Here is a 17,309-nt window from a genome sequence, read left to right as displayed (position 1 = left end):
GATTTATTTATTTATTTGAAAGGCATAGTTACAGAGAGGCAGAGAGAGAGAGCGAACGAGAGAGAGGTCGTCCATCTGCTGGCTCACTCCCCAGATGGCCGCAATGGCCTGGAGCTGGGTGGATCCGAAGCCAAGAGCCAGGAGCTTCTTCTGAGTCTCCCTTGTGAGTACAGAGACCCAGGCAGTTGGGCCATCTTCTGCTTTCCCAGGCCGTAACAGAGAGCTGGATCAGAAGTGGAGCAGCCAGATCTCAAACCATCGCCCACATGGGATGCCAGCACTGCAGGTGGCGGCTTCACCTGCTACGCCACAGTGCTGGCCCCTGGACTGATAACTTATCCTTTTCTGCTGTGACTGCCCTATCCCAGGCCCTCTTCATCTCAAAAATTTGTTCCACTTATATACCAAAATCTTGGTGAGCACCAACTGCCCAGTGCTCCGGGGAGGCAAAGCAGTGTGAGATATAATTCAGTTTATATACTCTTGGACAAATGAGGCCTTACACAAGTTTAAAAAAATGAATTGGGAGGAAATGGTCGGGAAGATTTTATCATGTAGCAGGAGGAATTTGACCTTGGGTTTGAGGTCAGCCTTGAAGGTATCCTACGCAGGCTCTGGAGTTCAGATGGAGGTCTGCGTGTGGTACAGTTGGCACACCTACTAGACATCTGGCTGGAAAGGTCGACTGGGACAGCCTGGATCCTGGACGTCCTTGGGTTCAGGGCCGAGGGATAGAAGCACCATCCTGCAGAGGTCCGAGTGCTGTTCGTAGGTAGGGGCTACAGGTACAGCAGTGTGGACTCATGATGAAATCTGCAGTTCCGACAGATTCCTTAGCAGTGACCTATAAAGGCCTGCACAGGAACAATGGGGTCATTATTAGGAAAGGAGGATACAGGCTGGCCTGGACCGCCACTGGGATGGGCAGACGATGAGGGTCAGGGAGCCATGGAGCCTTTCTTGGGCAGAATCCTGAGAGTCGGCGGCTCTCTCAGGTCCAGCAGGCGCGTGCGGAGGCACAGTGGTGCCCTGACAGAATGGGGATTGCAGAGCCGTGGCCGGCGCGTGACAGTGAGTTGGACAGGTTTTTGAGGCTGGGTTTGAAGTATGGGTTTGCCTCTGAGGAATAGGGTGACTTTGATCTGGTACTTAACTGTCTGTACTTCAGCTTCCTTGTCTGCAAAATGGGGAGAATGACAGTAATTCCTTCTTAGGTTGTGAGGATTTTGGATTTGTGTCTGTAAGGCTGCTGGTGGGTGGGAGGTACTTAGTAACTGTTAGCTGATTGGGGTGCTGCTCAGAGGATTCTTACATTGTGATCAGTAAATGGAGAAGCAGGATCTGAACTCAAGCCTGCGAGCTCCACCACAGAGCCTTCCTCACGAGCTGTCCCATCCTGCTGGCCTCCTCTGCTGACCTGCTGTGTGTGCCTGGCCTCAGGCCCACATTCCACTGCGTGGTCCTGGCACTCCACCATCTGGAATCTGGCCACATGTCCACCTCACGCCATACCGACGCTGTGCGTGACCTTTCTTCCACTGTCCACTCTGTCCTTCACAGAGGGCCCAGTCCCCTCCCCCTCCATGTTGTCCGTCTTTCGTGATCTGGCCCGTGTCCTTGTCTTGATGAAGGCATCTGGACAGCCGTGGGCCACCATAGTCCATCCTTTCACTACTCTGATGAGCTGCCATCATGCTTTGGGCTTGGCTGGATAATGTTCCAGAATACTCTAATGGCTTCACCCCACAGTTTAGGAAAGGGCCACTGCTACCTTGATTATGTTTTAAAATCTCAGTGCCATGTGCGTAGTAAATACTTGAAGAATGGATTAAGAAGCAGGGAGTCCAGGGGCTGGTGGTGTGGTGCAGCAGACTAAGCTGCCGCTTGCAATTCAGGCATCCCAGATCTGAGTGCCAGTTTCAGTCCCAGCTGTTCTGCTTCTTCTGACCCAGCTCCCTGCTATTGCACCTGGGAAGGCAGCAGAAGACGGCCCATGTACCTGGGCCCCTGCGCCCCTGTGGGAGACCAGGATGGAGTTCCTGGCTCCTGGCTTTGGCCTGGGTAAGACCTGGCTGGCTGTTGCAGCCTTTTGGGGAGGGAACCAGTGGATCAAAGGTTTCTCTCTCTTTCATACTATGCCTTTCAAGTAAATAAATACATCTTTTAAAGAAAAACGGAACAAACAGCTGCAGCATCGGGGCCCAGAGGACTGAGGTTGTCTGTGCCTGTAGTTTGTTCTCTTCTCAACGCTGGGCTGTGTCTGTAAGGCCGCTACAAAACACACCAAACACCAGAGTAAGGGAAGAAACCCAACAGGCTGGAGGGAGGGGGCAGAGAAGGAAAAGAGAGAGAAGGAGAGCGTAAGAGCAAGATCCAGGGACAGAGAGAGAGAAAGAGAGAGGTGTCAGGAGATGGAGAGAAAAAGAGCCTCGTGTTCAGGAACAGGTCCTTTTTAAAACTTTGCGGGGGGCTGGCAGGGAAGTAGGAGTAGTGAATCCCATTAGGATGGGGGTGGAGCTTGACACCAGCAGTTGGGCCATGTGGCCACCTGGCTTCCAGCATTGGCAGCGGGGCCTAGAACCTAGGATGGTGTCGGGGTGTAGGTCATGCCATAGATAAGACTGCGCCATTTTACTAACAATGTCACCAACCCTTTTTTTTTTAATTTATTTATTTTATTTGAAAGGCAGAATTACAGAGGAAAAGGGAGAGGGAGATCCTCCATCTGCGGGTTCATTCCCCCAGTGGCTACAAAGGCCAGAGCTGGGCCAGACCGGAGCCAGGAGCCAGGAGCCTCTCCTAGGTCCTCCCGTGTGGGTGCAGGGACACAGCCCTTGGGCCATGTTCTGCTGGTTTCCCAGGCACATTAGCAGGGAGCTGGATCAGAAGTAGAGCAGCAGGGAATTGAATGAGCCCCCCTATGGGATGCCTGCACTGCAGATGGAGGCCTAGCCTGCTATGCCACAGCGCCCACCCTGTCTTCAGCCTTTTTAACTACTCTGTCCCCAACCACCGTCAGCCACGCTGGCCCAGGAGCAGTCCTCATCCCGTCTTTTCAGGCCCACATTAGGACCAGAACTCTGCAGGGGGTACTGATGGGCTGTCTGCAACCTGGTCCTCTCCTGCCCCTCGGTCTTCATCTCCCGGCTCTCCTCTCCGCTCACCGTCCTCCCTGCGTCTCCCGGCTCTCCTCTCCGCTCACCGTCCTCCCTGCGTCTCCCGGCTCTCCTCTCCGCTCACCGTCCTCCCTGCGTCTCCCGGCTCTCCTCTCCGCTCACCGTCCTCCCTGCGTCTCCCGGGCTCTCCTCTCCGCTCACCGTTCTCCCTGTGTCTCCCGGCTCTCTGCTCACCGTCCTCCCTGGGTTTCCCAGAATGCTCTTTCTGCCCTTCCTGGCTGACTTGGGGCCCTGCTGGAGCCCACTGGCTGGCACAGGCTCTTCCATGTCACTTCCTCTAAGCCTTCAGCTAGCAAAGTGGCTTCCTCCTCCTAGCTGCCCCCCACGCTTTGCTATTTGCCGCTTTCCCAAGCCTGAAGACTGATGTGTTTGCCTGTGTGCCTCCCTGGTTAGACTGGACCTGCTTGAGGGCAGGCCCACATCTCCTCGCAGATGCTGTGCACACAGCCCAGATGCCTGTTGATCATACTGACCAGGAACGGGGGCTGTGCCTCCTCAGACCAGGGGAGAGCTTCCTTCTTGGGCCTTGACAGCTTTTTCCGTAAAACTATATGAATTGTACTGAAAATTGACAGTGATGAGTCATATCTTCGCAGCGCCTGCGGGACCGGAGCGGAAAGCTGCAGATGGTTCTTGCAGGCCAAGTGTGGCTCTCCGTTTGCCCGGCAGGTCTCGAACAGGGAGTGGGCGGGACCCTCTGGCGGTGGGCAGGTGATTTGCTGGCTGGGAAGCTTCCGTGCTGATTTCGCTGTGGATCGGCGCCCTGCGAACTGCCGGACTGCCGGCGAATGCCTGGGCCGGGCGGGGAGTAGCCGCCCACACCACCGCCCGGAAGGGGCCGCGGGGGTCGCCGGAGCCGGCCCCATTTCGCCGTCCAGGCGCCGGGGTGGTGGGCGTGAGGCCCCGGGCGCGGCTGACCCCGGCCGCCCCGAGCGTGGGCTGCAGACCCAGCGGCCTGGGAAGCGCCCCATCCCCGCGGGCGCCCTCTCCCCTAAGTTTCTGTGCTTTGCCACCTGGAAGCTCCTCCTGCGAGGACGGCCGGGAGATCCCAGCGGGAGGCTCCGGCTGCGGGGCGGGGGTCGGGCCAGAGGCGGGCCGGGCCGCCGGGCGATCCAGGCCGCCTTTTGCAGCCGCCCGCGGCCGCGCCGTCCCTGCGCGCGGCGCTCCAGCCTCCTCCCCCGGCGGCGGCGGCCGCCCCAGCTCCGCGCCCCCCGCGCCCCGCGCCGCGCGGCCCCGCCGCGGTCACACGCCGAGCCGCCCGCGGCCGCCGCCGCCCTGCGCTTTGTGGAACCGGCGCCGAGTGACAGGCGGCGGCCTCTCTCCTGCCTGGACCCCGGCGCTCGCCCGTGACTGCCCGGGAGCCCCGAGGTGGGGGCCGGGGGCCGGGGAGGGGGCTGCTCGCGGGAGCGGGACAAAGTGAAAGTGTCCGGCCGGGCTGGGGGCAGCCGGAGACTGCTGCGAAACGGAGGGGCGGGAAGGGCGCGGCGATCCTCCGTGTGGGGCTCGCAGTGGCTTTTCCTGCCGGTGATGGCGGGGCCGGCCCGGTGGGGTCGGGCTCCCAGGGGGCGTCCGCCGTGTCGCTGCCCCCGGCGCCTCCCTGGCGCATTCCTGGGGCCGCGCGGGGGCCTTGCAGCCGCTGGGGTGCTTTCCGGGCAGGCGCCCCCGGTTTGGCCCTGTGTCCCCTCTTGGCCGACACTTGTGGGCAGCTTCTCTCCCAGGTGGACCGCGGGTGCCCGGACCCGTGTCCTCCCCGCTCGCATTCCCGGGCTGGGGCTTGGCCGCGGCGGTTTTTCTGCTGATTGCAGATCTCTTTGCTTTGCTGACATCCTGTTTTGTTTTTGGTTTTACATCCTGTTTGTTGTTTCTTTTTATCGCAGAAACGCTTCGTTAAGGGGCTCCGGCAGTACGGCAAGAACTTCTTCAGAATCAGGAAGGAGCTGCTTCCCAATAAGGAAACCGTGAGTACAATTGAACTTTATGTAACTTGATTTTCTCTCTGCTCCTGCGCTTCTCCGCATTTGATCTCTGAAATGGTTTCCTTTAACCCTGTGCTGTGCTGGGCTCAGGCCTGGGGAGTGCCTTCTGCTTCCCAGAGTTAACATCGGATTTTAAATTCAGCGGCTGAAATGGGAAGTGTCCTTTATCACTGTTTGGGAACCGGCAAAAGCCGTCAGCCAAGCAGACAGTACAATTATAAGAGGTTTGGAGCTTACAGTAATGCCTGGTGGATTTTCTCCTTTATTTAATGTTGGCATGTTTTGAAGAGTAAGTTTTGAACTGTTTAAGAGTCTAGCCCTGAAAGTTTGTACTGTTCACTGGACAGACACACAAGAGTTAAATGGAGCTTTGTAAAAATCATTTTGATCTCACAGAGCTGGGAGTCGGATCTGACAGACACTGTGATAAACTTGCCTCAGGAGGGTTTGCTGAGAAGGAGGGCGCTTGGTGTCCTTGGCTGGGTCTGCTGCCCTCCTGGTCTTCTAGGTGGTATTGAGGAGGGCTGGGGCAAGGGCCTGCCTCCTGGCTCAGCCAGGAAACAGGATGGCGTGGGATGCTGGACATGCTCCGTGGTGTCCATCCGCCTCTACTCTGGCCTGCTTTTTAGGGAGTGGAGGGGAGAGATGCATGAAGATTATCCATTGACTTTTTAAAAACTGATTTCCTCTTATTTGATACGCAGTTTTTCTCTTTTTAAATGGACTGTTTACCTGAGCACTCTTTACTATGTAATGCTTTAGGGACAGTGCAACACTTAATAGGGAAAAGTGTTGTGAGATTCAAGTATCGCCTGTACAGTTGATGATTTGCATCAGTTAAAACTTTAAATGTTTACCGTGTGTCTCGATACGCTGAGATGGGTCATATTGGGAATGGTTTAAAAATGGAAAGAAAGAAAAACTTAAATATTAAAATGCGTTATGGAAGTAATCTCTATAATCGGCTTACCTCTTTTCAGAACTGTTTGGAAAGAGGTGATTAATGTGGAACATGAAAGAAATACCTTTAAGTTTTTCTGGGATTTCAGTTACTTGAAGTTTTACACTTTTTTTTAAAGAGAGAGATTATGATTTTTTAAAAAGAGGTTTTTTTTTTTAATAAAGATTTATTTTATTTATTCGAAAGAGAGAGAGGTAGAGAAAGGTAGAGAGAGGTCTTCCATCTACTGGTTCACTCCCCAAATGACTGCAACACCTGGAGCTGAGCTGGTCTGAAGCCAGGAGCCAGGAGCTTCTTCTGGGTCTCCAACGTGGTTGCAGGGGCCCAAGGACTTGGGCCATCCTCTGCTGCTTTCCCAGGCACATTAGCAAGGAACTGGATCAGAAGTAGAGCAGCTGGGACTCGAACTGGCGCCCATATGGGATGCCGGTGCTGCAGGCTGGGGCCTTAACTGCTGTGCCACAGCGCCAGCCCCTACTTGTATTTTTAAAGAATTAAAATGCTCTGCCCAAGTGTAGGAATTCTGGTTTGGGTGAAAAGAAAGAGAGAACCTCAGTGAATAGATTTGCCCTGCAGATCTGTCAGCCCCTTTCTAGCCGCTCTGTGAAGCTTTATCCATCTTTGTGCAAGAAATATCTTGCAGTCTTATGTGGTTTAAAAAATAAACTTAAAATAGCATGAGTAAGTGTTAGATTAAAAACCTACTGTGTCTATCATTTGGAAATGCCAGCTGGTTTTATGTAGCATTTATTAGCATTTTCTCTCCCTGTTGGAAACAGATCTGAGTAACCTTTAACCTAGGCAAGGCTCTTTTTATCTAGAAATTTGAAAATTAGTTTCTTCTGATCCATTTTCCTGCTCTGGCTTGTCCCTCCTTGTTATTGATGACATCTGACTCAGTAGATGGTGTTTTTTTCTCCCACGGAGACCTTCTCAGCCTGTGGGTTGGTTTCTGGTTGCCTCTCCTGGGGGCCTCATCTGAACCTTCCCCCATCCCTTCTCTGATGAGGCTCATTCCCTTGCTCCCTTCTCCTGGGGCACCCACAGCCTTCCTGTTCCCAGCCTGTCCGTGAGGGCGCCATCCTTGGAACCAGCGGCAGGGTTGTTTGCAGCAGTAGAGGATGTGTTGTGGCTGACATTTGCTAAACATTCCTAGTGTCCTGCTGTCTTGCATTGCAGTGCAGGGTCAGTAGTGGAGCAAACCTGTATGGATTCTAATCAGCTGGGAGAGGCACTCATGCATATTTGCCTTAGTTATCAAGGTAGCCAAGGTAATCATTCACAGCCCACAGGGACGGGGAGAGCAAAGGTTATTTTCCCTTTTTTTTTTTGGGGGGGGGCAGCACAAAAGATGAGAACATTTACAGATGCTGGTGTTCTTGGTTAGAAACTTCCTTGGTAGAAGTCTTACAGACACACTCCCTTGTGGACAAAGCAAATCCCTGTGATCTAGGTGCCTTCCACATGCTCTTCTACCTACCAGAATTATTAAGTCATTTCTTTGCTATTCTCAAGTGACTTGAAACATCAGAAGGGTGTCTGCGTCCAAAGAGCGCGCCTGATTGGGCATCGGAGCGAGGGTCAGCAGACCCTGTTCTATTCTTGGCCTTACTGGTAACCATAGTACTTGGTGATCTCTTGTTAGCTGTGCATCTGCTTAAAATGGTGCTTCTTTGCATGAGGATTTCATACGTGCACAGTTCTTGCTGTCTCTGTCACTTGCTGTGGGGCCTTAGGTAGATTGTTCAACCCCTGTGTCTTTTAACTTCCATATCTCTAAAATAAAGTGACCATTCCTGCCCCTTAGAATTGTCTGAGAATTAAATGAGATGTCTGTACAGAGTACACAAAAGCCCTTGAAAATGATGGTTCTTCCCATCTCTGCCTCCAAAAACTATATAAAGTAGCTAAATGCATGAAAAATACAGATTCACTTTCTGTCTATAAATATATTGAACCTGTGTGAAAAGGAGTTATCAGGGGCTGGCGTGTGGTATGTGGGCTGGCGTCCCATATTGGCACTGGTTCGGGTCCCGGTTGCTCCACTTCCAAGCCAGCTCCCCACTAGTGCTCCTGGGAGAACAGTGGAAGATGGCCCAAGTACTGGAGCCCCTGCCATTCATGTGAGAAAGCTGGATGAAGCTCCTGGCTCCTGGCTTCTGCTTTGCCCAGTGGACGGAATGCCTATCTCTCCTTCTGTCTCTGTAACTGTCTTTCAAATAAGTAAATAAATGAAAAGTTACCTGTTTTTCATTCGTCTGTCTTGCCGAAACCCTTTAATCAGAAAACTCTGAGGAGGTGGAGGACCTCGTGCCCGGCTTTGGGGGGGAGGGGGGGTTCTTCGCTCTGTGTGCTTGCTTGAGGAGACGTGTTCTGCACTTGGCTCTGCACCCATGTCAGCCAAGGCTCCCGGTGAGTGTGGACAGAATGGCAGTCCTGGCCCTTTCGGTTTCGGGTATTTATTACAGAGGAGTTACATCTGCTGCACATTGAGGTGGGGTAGTGACTCTGTGGAAAACCACTGTTTATAGAGGTTTTGTTGGATGGGTATTGCGTGTTAACCTCATGGTACCCAAGAGAGTAACTTCGAGGCAGGTCTTCGTAGTGTGGTGGTTTTGCAAACATCCTGTGGGTTATTACCCTCTGCATTTCACCCTTCTCTGTGAGCATTTCCTCTTGTTGGTGCTCTTTTGAAATGTGTGATTAGTAGGTGAAACAGGGTGAGGAGTCTTGGCAGGACCTCTCAGGTTCACCCTGTCAGTATACCTCTTCTGTCTGAAGCCACTGTTTGTCATAGCCCTTGTCAGAGTCTTGGACATGAGTCCATTCCTACCAACCCCTGTGTATTGTGCCCCTGAGCTCCTGAGCAGTGGGGGGACTCAGGCCCGTTCTGCACCAGCACTTCATCTGTGAGTGGATGAAAACAGGAGGCCTGATGGAGTCAAATCTCAGCCCCTAGAGGGAGCCTATGTTATGAATGATATAAAATCGTGATTAGCCCCAAATAGTTGTTGATTTGATTTTTATTAATATCCCAGTTTCCTTTATGATGATTATTACATAGCACTTACTCAAAAAGTTCATGGAAGATGTGTTTATGGAAAACTATAGATGGATTTCAGAACTCTTCACCAAAATGGACAACTTTTAATTCCAGTTCCGTTTTCCATGAGTATTTTTTGGAAGGCCGCTGTGTATCTCCTCTTACTCTGTTACGTGGACGGAACGTGTCTGCGGCCTCTGTGTGGCCCCGCCTGCTGTCACTCTCATTGGGTCAGAGACAGCGTGCACTTCTGCAGTGACCAGGCTAGCTGCTCTTGTCTAGGGTGCCAGGCTTAGCGAGGAGACGGGCTGATCTGCCTGACTTGAAAGAGGGAAGAGGTACCCCTAAAGTGCGCCTCTGGAGGGGGACAGGGGTGAAGAACCCCTCTGTAGTTTTATTTTTGATCACCCAGCCCAGTGGAGATTAAGCTCATGTTATTTGTAAGCTCAGTTGGTGATGCACTAGTATTTACAATCCTAGAAACTGGCTTTCTTACATTTTCAGAGCACAGCATTTAATATAATTCAGTTTTTTTTTAAATTTTGGGTACTCCGGTGCCATTCCAGCCCTGCAGGGAGGCGTCATCACCGTGGGAAAGGTGCCTGTGTGCATGGCAGTGTGTGCCAGGGCCCTGGTGGGTCAAGATTCAGGCCCCACAACGTGAGCACAGGGTCGGGGGGCTCCTGGAAGGCTAATTAGAGAGTATGGTGTTCCATCCGGGCTTTGAAGGAAGGATTTATTTTGACAGGCCATGGTTGGGGAGGTGGGGAAAAGCAGCTCTCCCGCTGTAGGAAGTATCATAAGCAAGCGTGGAGGCAGGACGTTGTAAAGCACGCCCAGTCAGGCCCCGGTGTGCGGAAGCTGATGCAGTAGGACTTACACCAGAAACACAACTTGGAAGAGGACTTTGGGGGACCTTGAATTCCCTCCAAAGAGTGTGTTTGGGTGAGTGGAGTGGTGGGACCCGCTGAAGAGCTTTTAAGTGAGGGCATCCGAGTTGAGCTGTGGAGCGTGTGTATAAGATGAGCAGCCTGTACAAGAGGGGAACCAACACAGAGGCTCTTGTAAGAAGACAGGAAAATAGGAGGCTGAAAGTTGACTTGGAATGGAAGCCTGCGCTTACCTGGATTTTCTCTATTGAGAATGGGTCACTGTTGACTGGATTTGAACCAAGAGCCCAGTGAAGGGCAGCTGGTTTTGATATTTTTTTGACTTTGAGTGATGAGATGAAAAGTATTGGAGATTTAAATTTTTACTTTTGAGAAAGAACATGAATATCAACCACCTTTCTCAGCCACATTTCTGCATTTCTGGGTGTGAATTCTATTAAATAAGGACATAACTACTGGGTATTAATTATCCCTTCCTTTAGGCAAAATATTATTAGCATAAAGTATATTCCTCCAGCAAAGAGCAAATACTGTTGAGAAAGGACTTTAAGACTGAGTAATCAAATCTGTTAATATTAAGAGGTTAAAAATGACTCCAGCATTTGATATGAGCTTTCTGCATGCAGTTTTATTTAACTTCAGATTATAACCCTCGATAAACAACTTCCTAGCCTCATTAATGCCTAATCTAAGGTTACGTACCAGAGTGTGGACTTCCTGAATAGGCTGAGACGGCACAGCAGCACACGAGGCCTCTCTGGGTTCTGAGGGTGCAGTCCTGCCGCTGATGTCCGTGTCCTTGCTTCTGGCCAGCATCAGCACCATCGCCTGGGAGCCCCCTAGGACTGCAGAATCGGGGGCCAAGTCCTCCAACCAGAAGCCGCATTTTAATGCCCTCCCCAGGGGACTGAAAAGTACAGTAAAGTCGAGGAAACATTGCTGTTTACAGTAGCACAGAAGCCCAAGCCTCTAGCACATTCTTTTGTCAAATAGTGTTGTCTTTAATCTGTTAAATGGTGGTCTGCTGTACTCTTAAAGCTTGATTTTGTTTTTCAAGTTATTAGAAAGTATTTTAAACATATAGAAAAGTATGTGGGCTTTTCATTATCACTAATAGAATTTCTTTTTTTTTAGAACCCATTTTTTAAAAATTTTATTTATTTGTTAGGCAGAGCTAGAGAGAGAGAGAGAGAGAGAGAGAGAGAGAGAGAGAGAGAGAAGTCTTTATCTGCTGGCTCACTCCCCAAATAGCCACAAAAACCAGGGCTGTGTCAGGCCAAAGCCAGGAGCCAGGAGCTTCTTCCAGGTCTCCCAGGTGGGGACTGATGCCCAGAGACTTGGGCCATCTTCCATTGCTCTCCCAGGTGCACTAGCAGGGAGTGGGTTTGGAAGTGAAGCAGCCAGGACTGGAGCTGGTGCCTGCTGTGCCACAGCGCTAACCCCTAGAATTTCTTAAAATAGCTCTTCCCATGTCCCACTCCCATTTTTCCATAGAAACAACACTAACTCCTATTTCCTGTGAAAACCCTTGGCCTTTCTCACTGCTGTGTGGCTTGCAGTCACAGTATGTGGATTGGTCTATGCTAGACCCTATTTCCTTTTTTTCTTTCTTTCTTTCTTTCTCTCTTTTTTAAAAAAAGATTTACTTATTTATCTGAAAGAGTTATGGAGAGACACAGAGAGATCTGCTGCTGCTAGTTCACTCCCCTCATGGCCACAGTGTTCAGGGCTAGGCTAGGCTAGGCCAAGGCCAGGAGCCAAGAGCTTCAACCAGATTTCCCATGTGGGTGGCAGGGACCAAACACATAGGTCATTTTTCACTGCTTTTCCCAGACCATCAACAGGGAGCTGGATTGAAAGTGGAGCAGCCAGGACACAAAACCGGCCACCCATATAGGATGCTGGCGTCACAAGCAGCGGTTTTTCCAGCTACTCCGTAACGCCAGCCATGACCCTGTTTCTGTTTCTGACAGACACCTTTTTATTGGAAAAGCTGGCATTCTTATTAACATGAGGCTTACATATGCCTTCATAGTACTTTATTTTCAGGTGTTGCTTTTTTTTTTTTCTTCAAACTGGTATCTATTGTATGAAAAAGAAATATAAGTACTTGAGGGGTAGGCAGAATGGGTAAAGGGAGAGGCATTTATGTGCCATACTGTTTCTCTTAATAACTTGTGCTAGTGTAGATAGAAACCGTTGGAATTTTCCATTTGAGGCAAAAGTGATTGCCAGTAGAAGCAGGCCCTGCATCTTGTCAGCCAGTGCTGTGATCCTGTGGCTGTTCCACTGCTGAAGGTTTGCTCCCATTAAAGTGGAGCAGAGGCTTGAATCTGTTAATTCTGATGGTCTAAACTGCATGCATACTTGGCTGGGCAGTGGTCCAGTTTTAACTAGGGTAATCTAAGAGAGACTGCCTGATTCCCTTGTGTAAGGAAAGCAGTGAAGTGATTTGCATATAAGAAACTTTTGATGCTGAAGTGGGAAAGAAAGGGAGGTATTTTTAAAAAGCAGGTGATGTTTTAAACCCAGTGCCTTGGATGTTTGCTGTTCTCAGTGTGAACATCTCAGACCTGTGTTTGGCGTTCTCCTACGGATGAGAACTAGCAGGACTGGCAGGGGAGTGCTTTGATTACGTGAAGCGTGTTGCTTGTACAGAGTGCACTGTAATGAGGAACACCTTGGACTGTTAAAGTGCTGTTGACCAGTGCTGCTTAGAAGAGTTCCTACTCCTTGCTGTTGATGTTTGCTGACCCACATTTTTTAGGATTTTCCTGGATCCTAGATACCCGGGGGTGACTTTTAGATGGAAACATTTATGATATTAAAAGTCCAGATAGACTCGACCACTTTATTAGCTTTTTTTTTTAAAAAAAAATATTTATTTATTTATTTATTTATTTGAAAGGCAGAGGTACAGATAGGCAGAGAGAAAGAGAGAGAGAGAGAGAGAGAGGTCTTCCATCTGCTGGTTCACTCCACAGGTGGCTGCAATGGCTGGAGCTGAGCCGATCCAAAGCCAGGAGCCAAGAGCTTCTTCTGGGTCTCCCACGTGGGTGCAGGGGCCCAAGGAGTTGAGCCATATTCTACTGCTTCCCCAGGCCATAGCTGAGAGCTGGATTGGAAGTGGAGCAGCCAGGACTCAAACCGGTGCCCAAAGGGGATGCCGGCACTGGAGAGCAGGGCTTTAACCCACTGTGCCACAGTGTTGACCCCTTTATTAGCTTTTAAAATAAGTGGAAGGTTTGGTCTGATAAAGACTTCTATGTTAGGATAACTGGTTGTTTTTAATAGTTTTATCTACTTGGAGCTAACATTCTACATCACAGATTTTTTTTTTTTTTTTTTTTTTTTGACAGGCAGAGTGGACAGTGAGAGAGAGAGACAGAGAGAAAGGTCTTCCTTTTGCCGTTGGTTCACCCTCCAATGGCCGCCGCGGTAGCGCGCTGCGGCCGGCGCACCGCGCTGTTCCGATGGCAGGAGCCAGGTGCTTCTCCTGGTCTCCCATAGGGTGCAGGACCCAAGGACTTGGGCCATCCTCCACTGCACTCCCTAGCCACAGCAGAGAGCTGGCCTGGAAGAGGGGCAACCGGGACAGGATCGGTGCCCCAACCGGGACTAGAACCCGGTGTGCCGGCGCCGCAAGGCGGAGGATTAGCCTGTTGAGCCACGGCGCCGGCCTACATCACAGATTTTTAAAATTTAACCTTAAAAGATATGTGAAGCCATCCTAACTTTGGGAACTCACGTTTTCAAAATATAGCTAGTCTATTAGAAAACTGGCATAAGAAATAAGCTTAAAAATACATCTGAAATGATAATCCTTGAATAATTGGTTTCTTTTAATCTTATTTGAAGTTATGCCCTGGAGCAACAGTTAGGAAAATAAAATCGAGTAAAAATTAAAGTATTTTCCTTTTTTTAAAAAAATTTATTTGAAAGAATTACAGAGCGATCTTCCATTTGCTGGTTCACTCCCCAATGGCCGCAACAGCCAGAGCTGGGCCAGGTCCAACCCAGCTGCCAGGAGCTTCTCCTGGTCTCCCACATGAGTGCAGGGACCCAAGCACTTGAGCCATCTTTGGCTGCTTTCCCAGATGCAATAGCAGGGAGCTGGATCAGAACTGGAGCAGCTGGCTGGCCGGCGCCGCGGCTCAGTAGGCTAATCTTCCGCCTTGCGGCGCCGGCACACCGAGTTCTAGTCCCGGTCGGGGCACCGATCCTGTCCCGGTTGCCCCTCTTCCAGGCCAGCTCTCTGCTGTGGCCAGGGAGTGCAGTGGAGGATGGCCCAAGTTCTTGGGCCCTGCACCCCATGGGAGACCAGGAGAAGCACCTGGCTCCTGCCATTGGAACAGCGCGGTGCGCCGGCCACAGTGCACCTACCGTGGTGGCCATTGGAGGGTGAACCAACGGCAAAGGAAGACCTTTCTCTCTGTCTCCCTCTTCTGTCCACTCTGCCTGTCAAAAAAAAAAAAAAAAAAAAAAGAAATGGAGCAGCTGGGATTTGAACCAATGCCCATATGGGGTGCCGGTGCTGTAGACACTTGCTTAACCTGCTGTGCCACAGCACTGTCCCTAGTTTTGAGAAATAAAACGAAGCATTTACCGTAGACTTACAGCTGCAGCCAGTGGGAGAGATATCCCCCCTCCCCAACACATTTTTGTTTCTGTTCCATATAATTTGAAACCCACCAACAACCTGACGGAAATAGGAAGACCAGGAGAAACCTTTCCTGGGATATCAGAATTCTGTTCAGCTAGTTTTCTTTTTGAGATGTTTAATTTCTAAGTTCAGTTTCACTATTAATGGGTCTTGTAATTTTTTCCTACCTTGGAAATAGCATTCTATGTTGTGCTCAAGTGTTTTTTTTTTTAATATTTATTTATTTATTTGAAAGTGAAGAATTATAGAGAGGGGGAGAAGCAGAGAGAGAGGTCTTCCGTCCGATGATTCACTCCCCAATTGGCCACAACTGCCGGAGCTGCGCTGATCCAGAGCCAGGAGCTTCCTCCAGGTCTCCCACGTGGGTGCAGGGGCCCAGGGACTTGGGCAGGCCACAGCAGAGAGCTGGATCGGAAGAAGAGCAGCGGGGAGTAGGACCTGCGCCCATATGGGATGCCGGCGCTGCAGGCCAGGGCGTTAACCTGCTGCGCCACAGTGCGCCCCTGTTGTTTTGTTTTTTAAAAAAGACTTTATTTCGAAGACAGCGCTGCAGAGAGGGAAAGAGATCTCCCAGCTGCTGGTTCAGTCCCCAGATGGCTGCAATGACTGGGGCACGGCCAGGCTGAAGGGGCACTCGTGGGGGAAGCTGGTGTCACAGGCTGCCGCTGCACCCACTGTGCCACGACTCTGGCCCCCTCGAGTGGCTTAAATCCTTCTTCTGATCCTCTCCGTGGTGGCGTGGCAATTCCCAGGATTCGGCCACTGGTGTGTTTACCCCAAGTCAGCAATGGCAACGCTGGGAGTCTGGGGGAATCTTTCCACTGTGCCTAGGTCTGCTGTCTTGGACAGGACGTGTGGAGCGAGTGCGAGGTTGTGGGGCCCCCTGGGCTTCAAGGCTTCTCTGGAGTGGCTGAGTCGCTGTTTCTGTAGGGGTTTTGGTGGGACTGCATGGCTGAGGAGGTCACATACTCCTTCTCTTCTGTGCGCTGGGTGCTGCTACACGGAGAGCCCTGCTTGTCTCTCACGCGGAATTGTGTTTTTTAAAAATTAATGTTTGTTTTATTCTAATATTGGATTTTGGACTCTGCCTCTTTTCTCCCTGTATTTCTGCTCTGCACACATTTGCCGTATACACATTTATGTATTTATGAGTGTATTTCAAAGGTTTCATGGAAAATGGAATTACAAGATAAGTTTATTTTGGTGCAAAAAGAGTTTGAAATTGCTGCATATGAAGGGTCTTTGAAAAGTTCACAAAAATGTACTTTTTAAAATTTATTTGACAGATAGAGTTAGACAGTGAGTGAGAGAGAGAGAGAGAAAGTCTTCCTTCGGTTGGTTCATCCCCCAAGTGGCTGCTACAGCCGGAGCTGAATCCGAAGCCAGGAGCCAGGTGCTTCCTCCTGGTCTCTCATGTGAGTGCAGGGGCCCAAGCACTTGGACCATCCTCCACTGCCCTCCAGGACACAGCAGAGAGCTGGACTGGAAGAGGAGCAACCGGGACTAGAACCCAGCGCTCATATGGGATGCCGGTGCTGCAAGCGGAGGATTAACCAAGTGAGCCATGGCGCCTGCCCAAAAAATGTATATTATTAAAACTATGCATATGTTTCAAGAAATTTTTGCATCAAAATAAACATATTTTAATTCAATTTTTCACTAATCTCTTGTTTCTTAAGAGGCAGAATGACTATGGCTGGGCCGATTGAAGCTAGGAGCCAGGAACTCAATGTAGGTCCTGCAAATGGGTGGCCCATACCCAATCAGCAGAGCCAAGGCTGCAGCCTTCCGGGCGTTGGCAGGAAGCTGGTGTCAGGGTGAGAGCCGGGATGCAGCCCAGGTGCTCCGTGCGCCCTGCGAGCATCTTTTGTTGGTGTCTTCAGTGCTAGGCTAGCACCTGCCCTCCGTGGACTTTGTGAGACCCTGGTGTTTGTCACAACGAGGTGGGTGTCTGTTCTCACGTGTGAGTGATGAGATAGAAATACATCGCAACCATGGAGATAAAACCTTGGTCCTAAAAGAGGAAAACTCCTTAGCCTTTTTAAGGAAACACTTTCTTCATCATTTGCTGTTTCTTTGGTTTTGAGTTTGACGCTGTTGTTAAGGCCAGTTGAAACCAGGATATCCTTAGTCTGTGTGAAGGGCAGAAAATCCTAGTTAACACCAGTGTCAGACAACAGCCAGACTAGGACCTGGGGTTCACTGTGTTGTGCTGGGCCTTCCGGTTCCGTTTATTATGGGTAGGAAGTCAGCTCTACTTCTGGCACAGCAGTTCTGTGTTCTAGGTGGAAACTTGTGTTTATTTTTCTCAATGGGTTTATTGAGCCAGTCAAGAATAAAATCTGGTCGTTAGCAGATTTTCAGCTTGGCTTCAGAAGGGTCACTGAAGAGTGTGTGTTTGCACACCCACACACACATTCACATTTGTGTGTGTGCACTGGAGGTGAGAACCAAGGGAGGGGGAAGAGGGTCCCCATGGCTAGGTCCCTGCAGTGTTGTATGATTCCTGTGACTGCTGATGGATTTTTTTTTCCCTTTTAGTCTGTGAGTCACCATCATATGCCATTTTATCATCTTGAAAACGGTCCCTGGAATTTTTT

At 50.4% G+C, this 17,309-nt stretch overlaps 1 protein-coding gene across 5 annotated transcripts in view; it reads left to right on the top strand.

Annotated features, from left to right (window-relative positions):
- Positions 1–17,309, top strand: part of RERE (arginine-glutamic acid dipeptide repeats) — a 464,477-nt gene that overhangs the window by 385,317 nt on the left and 61,851 nt on the right. For 4 of the 5 annotated variants that reach the window (XM_062190377.1, XM_062190375.1, XM_062190376.1 and 1 more), the window contains one exon: positions 5,054–5,134. In XM_062190377.1, the coding sequence (XP_062046361.1) occupies positions 5,054–5,134 (81 nt within the window). Of the gene's footprint in view, positions 1–4,533; positions 4,545–5,053; positions 5,135–17,309 lie in introns of those variants that run through there. The other variant, XM_062190379.1, reaches the window with a different exon arrangement.

Source organism: Lepus europaeus, chromosome 5 (assembly GCF_033115175.1).
Source record: "Lepus europaeus isolate LE1 chromosome 5, mLepTim1.pri, whole genome shotgun sequence".
Lineage (NCBI taxonomy): Eukaryota > Metazoa > Chordata > Mammalia > Lagomorpha > Leporidae > Lepus > Lepus europaeus.
Note: the sequence above shows the minus strand (reverse complement) of the source record. Positions and strands in the feature narration are given on the sequence as shown.